This window comes from Eriocheir sinensis, chromosome 12 (assembly GCF_024679095.1).
Source record: "Eriocheir sinensis breed Jianghai 21 chromosome 12, ASM2467909v1, whole genome shotgun sequence".
In the NCBI taxonomy this organism is placed as follows: domain Eukaryota; kingdom Metazoa; phylum Arthropoda; class Malacostraca; order Decapoda; family Varunidae; genus Eriocheir; species Eriocheir sinensis.
In genome coordinates this window covers 813549-823548 of record NC_066520.1, presented here as the reverse complement: position 1 = coordinate 823548, position 10000 = coordinate 813549, and the positions used below count along the sequence as shown (strand labels likewise).

At 42.2% G+C, this 10000-nt stretch overlaps 2 protein-coding genes across 2 annotated transcripts in view; one reads left to right on the top strand and one right to left on the bottom strand.

Moving 5' to 3' along the window:
• The window catches only part of LOC126997278 (terminal uridylyltransferase 7-like), a gene marked incomplete in the record, with an annotated part of 169407 nt that overhangs the window by 73402 nt on the left and 86005 nt on the right, over positions 1–10000 (top strand). Inside the window, 3 exon segments of the mRNA XM_050858270.1 lie at positions 7166–7348; positions 7574–7725; positions 8116–8196. Of these exon segments, the coding sequence (XP_050714227.1) occupies positions 7166–7348; positions 7574–7725; positions 8116–8196 (416 nt within the window).
• LOC126997279 (uncharacterized) overlaps positions 1–10000 on the bottom strand; it is a 58405-nt gene that overhangs the window by 23158 nt on the left and 25247 nt on the right. The gene's annotated exons all lie outside the window — the stretch shown is intronic.

Sequence of the window (10000 nt, the reverse complement as noted above, 5' to 3'; positions counted from 1 at the left end):
GTTAGTTCTCTTCTAAACCTCTTTATCCTCGTCCATTTCCTCTTAATCCTCTTCTAAACCTCTTAAGAGGAAATGGAAGAGCATTAAGAGGAATTCAGAGGAGGATTGAGAGGTTTAGAAGAAGATTAATCCTCTTCCATTTCCTCTTGACTCTTTCCAAACTGTGCCGCCGACGTCTGCCTCGCGGATGGAAAGAGTTAAATATTGTGGTAATGTGTCCCAAGCAAGTGGTTATCCTTAATTATAGCCTAGTTTATATATATATATATATATATATATATATATATATATATATATATATATATATATATATATATATATATATATATATATATATATATATATATATATATATATATATATATATATATATATATATATATATATATATATATATATATATATATATATATATATATATATATATATATATATATACGACAAAGTTTACGCTTGCTCCGAAAGTATATCGCTAAACTCGAGGATCGCTAAACTCGAGGTATTGAAAACACTGAAAAAGTGCTTATCTGTTCCGACCCGTGGAGATTTTATTTATATTTATTTATTTATTTATTTTTTTATTACATGTGGGCTATGGCGCCGGTAGACTATCCATCCGGGCCTGATGGTCGGCCCCGAGCCCATCATGGTGCAGGCAACTGTTTATAGTGGCGCCATTATAATTGGCTCATGCTGCCCCCCGGAGCTCACTTTTTTCCTCCTTTACTCCCTTGTTATCCCAAAATACGTACCCTGGAAAAAGGAAGAAAACAGAAAGAGAGAACGGGTCGTTTTAAAGCCACAGATGAAGCCTTACGATTGGCTGAGCTCTGAAAACACGCTTGTTATTCGCTGGGAGTCCGATGACGTCATTGCCGACGCTCACCTGGTCAGCGGCCTCGCCGCCTTAAGGCTGTGTCACACTGGCCGTTTTCCTCTAACCGTTGTGGCTATTGGCAACGCCCGTGCGCCCATCAGGGAGCGAGTTGTCGGTTGTCCGTAACCTGGTGTCACACTGGGCCCTATTCTTCCCACCGCGTTGGCGGCAGCTTGGGCAACCGGCAAATCCAACTTTTCCGGGTGTGCGTCACACACGGCCAAGGTCAGTTGCCCGTATCCACATCCACAATGTAATCAAATCACTTGCCCTGTATCAACATGGCGTCGTCTGCTAAAGTAAGGGCTCTCACGGCTTGTGCTGCCATTACCCAAGTTCTGGACTTGTTGCTGCAGTTAAATGGAAGGAAGAAGCTGTTGTGGGTGTGGCGTGTCCGTGGTTCTTCCGTGCCAGTTCATAGGGCCGCTTTCACAGTCATTTTATTTGTTTTGATTGTTACCAATGGCGGCGATCGACGCTATAATTTCCCTGTGAAACTGGCCTATGGGGTAGTGGCGGCTGCAGAGGAAGCGAGAGGTGTTGAGTGTGTGTGGTAAGGTGCGGGGCTAGGCTAATCCCGCAGCCGCCACTACCCCATCGGACAGTTTTATGTGGAAATACTATAGCGGTGATCCCCGCCATTGCTAACGATCAAAACAAACAAAATGACTGTGAAAGTGGCCCTTATTGTTACCACTGCGCGTGAACGGTCAACCCACCCATCTAGACTCTGATTACATAAACACATGGATTGAGTAACAACACACACACACACACACACACATATATACACACACCAGACTCATCATGAGCCATGGCAGATGTTTCTCAGAAACAAAAATGGCTTTGCCATTTCCTAGAGTGTGTTAGAACTTATTTGGTGAGTGGTTCATACAAACCAAACATACCCAATGGCAAGAAGAGAGCAGTGTTAAAGACGACTGCTCTCTTCTTGCCAAGAGCCTGGTTTGGTTCATGTGAGCCACTCGCCAAATACGTTCTAACACACTCAAGAAATGGTGACGTCATTTCTGTTTGTCAGAAACATCTGCAATGGTTCCTAATGAGTCTGGTGTGTGTGTGTGTGTGTGTGTGTGTGTGTGTGTGTGTGTGTTGTTATTCGATCCATGTGTTTGTGTGGTTGAGTCAAGATGGGTGGGTTGGCCGCGCACGCGCATTGGTGACAATGAGAACTGGCATGGAGTAAACACAGGCATGCCACACCCACAACTGTTTCTTCCTTCCATTTAACTGCAGCAACAAGTCCATAACTTGGGTAATGGCAGCACAAGCCGCGGCAGCCCTTACTTTAGCAGACGACGGCAAGTTGATACAGGGCAATGCTTTGTTTACATTGTGGATGTGGATACGGGCAACTGACCTTGGCCGTGTGTGACGCACACCCGGAAAAGTTGGAGTTGCTGGTTGCCCTAGCTGGCGCCAAAACGGTGGGAAGAAAAAAGCCCAGTGTGACACCAGCTTACGGATAACCGTGAACTCGCTCCCGGTTGGGCGTATGAGCGTTGCCCGTAGCCCCAACAGTTGGACGAAAATGGCTATTGTGGCATCGCCTCAAGTCAGTGAAGCCGCTGATAGGGTGAGCGTCGGCGATGACGTCATCGGACTCCCAGCGAATCACAAGCGTGTTTACAGAACTGTCAGCCAATCATAAGGCAGCCGCCCTCAACTGTGGCTTCAAAACGACCCCTCTCTCTCTCTCTCTCTCTCTCTCTGTTTAGAGGAAAACGTCCAGTGTGATACTACCTTGAAAGCTAGCGTGCGTGACGATGATGGTAAGTAGACATGACCTGTATGTGTCAAAGCAGCGTGAAACTCGGGGTGATAATGCACGAAAGTCGGGAAGGTAAGAATTTAGGACTAACCGCAAAACTCGGATAGCGCGAAACTTGAGAGGGTACTGTAGATCTGAAACTGGGTATTATTAAGCAGTATGTGGCTGGGTTTAACTGTGGTCTTCTTTATGAGGGACTGCAAGGCACCTGCACTGAAACTATAATTGAAAGAAAAAGTAAAACCCATAGCAACACTTAGATAGCAATGTATTTATTGTTGTTGGATTAGATACTCTATGTTACATTTTGTTATAATTACTGCTTTCATAGAACAGCTAGGATAAGAGGAGTGAGTCATGCAATAACACACACACACACACACACACACACACTTTTGGATGGTGATTTTAATTGCAAAGAGGCAGAATGGGAGGATTGGCGGACGCAGGGAACAGAAGAGTCGTGGGGAGGAAGACTCCTGCAACTGGCAATGGAACATGTGCTGACGCAATGGATTAAGGAACATACTAGATTCGGGAAAGGAGAGGCATCAAGATTAGACCTGGTTTTTAGCAAGGAACTGGAAGTAATAGAAAATATTAAAATAGACTGCCCAATAGCTAAGAGTGACCATGCGATTGTGGAATTTGAAGTAAAAGAAAAGAGAAGGATCAACCGAAAAGAGGATCATAAAATAGGGAGAAGAAACTACTGTAAGGCAGACTTTGTTAATATGAGAACTTTTTTTGAGAATGCAAATTGGAGTGGGCTGTACAAAGCCAGGAGTACGCAAGACAAGTGGGAGGAGTTTTTAAAGCTGTACAAAGAAGCCGAGAATAGATATGTCCCTAAGGTAACCAAAAGGGATGTTGGTAAAAAGGAGAGGTTTAACAAAAGATGCGAGGCAGCTAGAAAAAGAAAGGAGGAAGCCTGGAAGGGATGGAGGAGACGAGGAAGAATCAACGCGTGGAACAATTTCAAACAAGCAAGGAATGAATATACAAAGATCAGAAGAGAAGAAAAACGGATATATGAAAAAGATATAATAGACAAGTGCAAAGACCAACCCAAACTATTCTATAGACATGTGAACGACAAATTAAAGAATAGAGAAACAATCAATAAACTGAAAATGGATGGAACTGCATATGAAGACCCAGCAGAGATGGCAGAAGTGATGAACAACAGCTTCCATAGAGTTTTCACAAAGGAAGACAAATTTGTACAACCACCGGGCCAGGAAAGAGGAAGGGTTATGCAGGAGATACAGTTAACGGTGCAGGAGGTCAAGGAAAGCTTGAACAAGCTGGATGTAAGAAAAGCGACGGGGCCGGATGGAGCATCAGGGTGGATCTTGAAAGAATGTAGTGAGCAACTTGCAGAGAAACTGCACTCCTTAATGAGCGCCTCCCTGAGTGAAGGAAGAGTACCCCAAGATTGAAAGAGAGCAAACATAGCACCAATTTTTAACGGAAGAAAGAAAGAGGACCTATTAAATTACAGACTGGTATCACTCACTAGTGTGGTTGCGAAGATATGTGAGAGGCTAGTTAAAAACAGGTGGTTGGATTTTTAAGAAAGTGAGAAAATTATCTCAGATTGCCAGTTTGGATTCAGGAGATGGAGATCTTGTGTCACCAACTTGTTATGTTATTACTCAAGGGTGACAGATTTAATAAAAGAGAGAGAAGGCTGGGGGGATGGAGTGTACCTGGATTTGAAAAAGGCATTCGACAAAGTACCGCACAGAAGACTAATTTGGAAAATTAAAAATAGGGGTGGAGTGGGTGATGGACTGATTAAGTGGCTGGAGGACTTCCTAACTAACAGGGAAATGAGGACAATAATCAGGGACAGGGTTTCCAACTGGTGCCCAGTGAGGAGTGGGGTCCCGCAAGGTTCAGTGCTGGCGCCAATAATGTTTGCTGTTTATATAAATGATATGGTGGACGGGGTGACCAGCTATGTGAGTTTGTTTGCAGATGATGCAAAGCTATTGAGACGAGTGAATGATGTGAAGGACTGTGAGGCATTGCAGAGGGACCTGGACAAAATATGGGAGTGGAGTGGTACATGGCAGATGGAGTTCAATCTTGGGAAATGTAAAAAAATAGAGTTTGGTAGGAGTGGTAGAAGATGTGAATATGACTATAAGATGGGAAGTGAAATAATATGCAGAGGAGTGGAAGAAAAAGATTTGGGAGTGACTGTCTCAGAGAACATGTCACCAGACAAACACATCAACAGGATAACGGGACAAACTATGAATTTGCTGAGGAACATAAGGATGGCATTTGTGTATTTGGACGAGGAGATGATGAAGAAAATAATAGTTACAATGATAAGGCCAAGGTTGAAGTATGCAGCAGTGGTCTGGTCTCCTCACGAAAAGAAGAACATAAGAAAGCTGGAAAGAGTGCAGAGAGTGGCAACTAAGATGGTACCGGATCTTAGAGATCGGACTTATGAAGTTATGAGGGGAGACTCAATAACATGGGGCTCACAACCCTGGAGAGAAGAAGAAAAAGAGGAGACCTGATAGCGGTGCACAGGGTGGCGAGCGGAGTGGAGCATTTGCATAGCTGGGCACGATAACAGAAAACCTTATTCCCGACAACCGATAACTGATAATGAAAAACCTTAACGGCGATAACCGATATTCGTTAACTAGAGACACAAATACAGGCGATAACCGATAACCGATACCCGATATAAACTAGAAATGCCTGAACCGGTGTTGTGTTATTTGGCGTCCCCACCGTCAACGGTGCATGCTCAGACCAGCAAGCGTAGACCTGTACAGTCTCACAAAGCTTTTAAACCGTAATTAAGAGTTGCTGGAAGGCTGAATCAGACATAGTACCACCATCCTCGCTGTTTTTAGAACGACACTCTGTACGAGTTGTATTTATATGTACAAAGTGTACGCTGCTCTAGAAACAGCGAGGATGGTGGTACTGTATGTTTGATTCAGCTTTCCAGCAACTCTTAATGTGTTAAAAAAGCATTGTGAGACTGTACAGGTCTACACTGAATGGTCTGAGCATGCGCAGTTCACGAGAGACCAGTGTTTGTAAACAAAAGCGCCAGCTTTTGACGATGGGACACCAAATAACACAACACCGGGTGCCTTCAGTGTCATGGCATGGTCACAAACGAATATAGAATATCAAATTTGAGGCAGTGAATAATCATTTTGGGGGCAAAGTTAAATGATTTTTCTCTTTGATATATTGATTTTTGAGTAGCATAAAAAAAATAACCTAGTGTTTTAATTTTCATGATCTAAGTATGAAATCTCATCACCGAAGATATTTCATACCCCGAAGTTTTTTCATACAACACCGGGCCACGCATGCGCAGTAGGGAGACAACGTTTTTTTCTGAGAGGCGGAAAAAAAGTAGCAATTATCGCTAGTTTGGTTACAAAAGTAACGAAGATACCGATATATATTTAAATAAGTAGCGGATGGTCGATAATCCGATTTTGTTATCAGTGATAAAGTATCGCGATAACTTATCGCGATAACGCCCAGCTATGAGCATTTGGACAGAGAGGACCTGTGTGTGTGGAACGAGAGAGAAATGAGAGGACATGGAAAGAGGTTGAGAGCGACCACGTGTTGGCGAGATGTGAAAAAGTTTAGCTTCCCTAACAGAAGCATTGAGCCATGGAGTGGACTGGAGGAGGAGGTGGTTTGTGCAAGAAACATTCATGATTTTAAGGATAGGTTGGATAAGAGAGGATGTGGAGATGGGACAGCGCGAGTGTAGCTCTTTTCCCGTATGTCACAACTAGGTAAATACAACTAGGTAAACATACACACACAGAGAGAGGTTATTTTTTTTCTTTTCCAGAATGTATATTCAAATATGAGCATTATTTTGTAGACTAGAAAAAAAAGTCTTCTAAAGTTAAAGGAATTATAAAAATCTGCAAGATAGTATCATTTATGAATTGTTTGAAGCTTATCTGAATTTTTATCAAGACTCACACCAAACATTGTCTTATCTCATTTTGTGTTTCTTTTTGCTTAATATTTTGTGTATTACAATAATTTATATTGCATATCTTAGGAATCTTGGCAGGGAATGTATCTGTTATTATATCTACCATATTATCAGAAACATGAAAATCTGTTAATCATTAGCACAATGATATTCTGTGTGTGAACATTTGATGTGACCACAAGCAGAGCATGCTAGTTGTCTTGAGTGACTGTAGACCTGCCAGGAATGTAACCGTAACACTGCTGGTCACTCAGCAAGGTGCCTCATTCATTACTTTCTCTTGGTTGCTACAAACACCTGTCCTTACTTAGGAGTGTAAGTCTTGATGGTGAAGTACAGTTATGATAACACACACTGTCCTAATGTACTTTTATAGGGCAAGCCATAGTGGTGAAGTCCATTGTCCATTGATTGCTCATAAAGAAATATGAGAAGGTGCACATTATAAATGAATTTTTAAAAAAATAGAACTTTTAATTTTCAGGAGCAGCTGACATCGGTGATAAATGGAAGAGCAAGAACACTGAGAGTGTTGGTAAACTCTGGCTGGAATTGTTTAAATTTTACACAATGGGCTTCAAAATGACAGAACTGGTGATCAATATCCGCTGCTTAAAACCCATGAATAAAACAGACAAAGCCTGGAGTAAAAAGATTGCTATTGAAGGTGAGTGTTTGCTGTTCATAATGCCCGTACTGTTTATAATGCCCATACTGTTCATAATGCCCATACTGTTTATAATGCCCATACTGTTCATAATGCCCATACTGTTCATAATGCCCATACTGTTCATAATGCCCATACTGTTTATAATGTCAAACTTGCTGGTATAAAACTGCTGACAAGTAAATGATAGACCTGACTGATTTCCTGATGTCTTCCCCATTACAGATCCCTTTGTTCAGAAAAGAAATTTAACAAGGACAGTCAGTGGTAATCCAGTGTTTGAATATATACTTGATCGATTCAGGACTTCATACAAATATTTTGCCATTCCCCAACTCTGCTATGGACCTCTTTTTCTTCACATCATTTTCAAGGAAGTAAGAATAGTATGTGTTTGATATGCAAATTTATTATTAATTAAGTTTGCTGGTTAGTTTTATCTGTACACATTTGTGGAAAATCATGAATAATTTGACCTAATTTTGTTTAATTAACCCGGTAGCAGCGACGGGCCAAATTTGTGGCTTTACCGTGTACCAGCGATGGGCCAAATTCTTGCCATAATATAAACCCCCCAAAATAGATGATGCATTAACTGATCAAAAATGCGTTGATATATATTATGAAATGGTTTGCGTGAGTGATGATTTTTTTCTCATTAATTCGCTTGGAGGGGCCTTTAAGAAACATGATCCCTGCAGCTACCGGGTTAAGTTGATGCTCCATCATATAGGGCATGCCTTGCTAATGTGGGTGTTGCCCTTCAGGTGAAAAGTTGGATCAAGACATCAGAAAATACTTGCCAGAAAAATAGAAAAGGTGAAATTCTGCTGGAGTCCATTGAGAAGGTTAGAATTGTCTTTACAGTTACACTCTTGCCTGTCACTTTACTTTCTGTTCGGGGCAGCCATCTAAAAGCAGTCTTAATATGAGACATTAACCACCATCATCATGTTTAGTCATTACTAGTCTACTGCAGTAGAAGTGCACTTCCCATTGTCCCTAACGCTCTCTTAAGGTGCTCCCTACTGCTCTTGCAATTGCTCTAATTTCATCTCTCAATTTGGTCCTTTCTCTGTCTGCCATGACAGCTACAATTTGTGGGTTGCTGCTCCCATGTCCTGATTGTCCATCTTTAATCAGTTAGTTCTACATGTGACATGACCTGCTCAAGCCCATGTCTTGTTCCTATACATCAGAACATCTTCAACCTTTGTCTTTCTCAGAATCCATGTTGATTGCTCTCTGTCATGGTAAAGCAGCATTTTTCTCCATTTTTTTGTTCACTTTTTAGCTCTTTCTCTGGTTCTTTTATGAGGCTCCAAGTTTCTAAACTCTAAGTAAGGACTGCGAAGATAAACTGATTGTTACACTTTTCTCTGCACAATTTTGGGCATATTCCTCCTACTCATCCCCACTCTGACTCCTTTATGCCTGTTATTAAGATTCCCTCTCTGGCCTCAACTTTCAGTAGGCTTATGGACCTGATGGAGTGCCTCCTATTGTCCTTAAAATCTGTGCCTCTAAGCTAACACCCTGCCTGGTCAAACTCTTTCGCCTCTGCCTGTCAACATCTACCTTTCCTTCCTGCAGGAAGTTCGCCTTCATACAACCTGTGCCTAAGAAGGGTGACCGTTCCAATCCCTCAAACTACCGCCCTATAGCTTTACTTTCCTGTCTATCTAAAGCTTTTGAATCAATCCTTAACCGGAAGATTCAAAAGCACCTTTCCACTTCTAACCTTCTATCTGATCGCCAGTATGGGCTCCGCAAGGGGCGTTCTACTGGCGATCTTCTTGCTCTCTTAACTGACTCTTGGTCATCCTCTCTTAGCCGTTTCGGTGAAACTTTCTCAGTTGCGCTAGACATATCGAAAACCTTCGATAGAGTCTGGCACAAGTCTTTGCTTTCTAAACTGCACTCTTTTGGATTCTATCCTTCTCTCTGTTCCTTTATCTCCAGTTTCCTTTCCGGCTGTTCTATCTCTGCGGTGGTAGACGGTCACTGTTCTTCCCCTAAACTTATCACAGTGGTGTTTCACAAGGCTCTGTTCTATCACCCACTCTATTCCTGTTATTCATCAATGATCTTTCCATAACAAACTGTTTGATCCGCTCATACACTGACGACTCCACTCTGCATTATTCAACTTCTTTCAACAGAAGACCCTCTCAACAGGAATTACATGACTCCAGGCTGGAGGCTGCAGAACGCTTAACCTCAGACCTTGCTATCATTTCTGACTGGGGTAAAAGGAACCTTGTGTCCTTCAATGCCTCAAAAACCCAATTTCTCCACCTATCAATTTGACTCACTCTTCCAAACATCTGTCCCCTATTCTTCGACAACACTCAGCTGTCACCTTCAACACTAAACATCCTCGGTCTATCCTTAACTCAAAATCTCGACTGGAAATTTCACATTTCCTCTCTTACTAAATCAGCTTCATCGTATCGTCTCTGCCAGTTCTTTTCCCCAGCACAGATGCTATCCATATACAGGGGCCTTGTCCGCCCTCGTATGGAGTATGCATATCACGTGTGGGGAGGCTCCACTCACACAGCTCTTCTGGACAGAGTTGAGTCTAAGGCTCTTCGTATCATCAGCTCTCCTCCTCTTACTGACAGCCATGAAGGTAATAAGGGTAGAGAG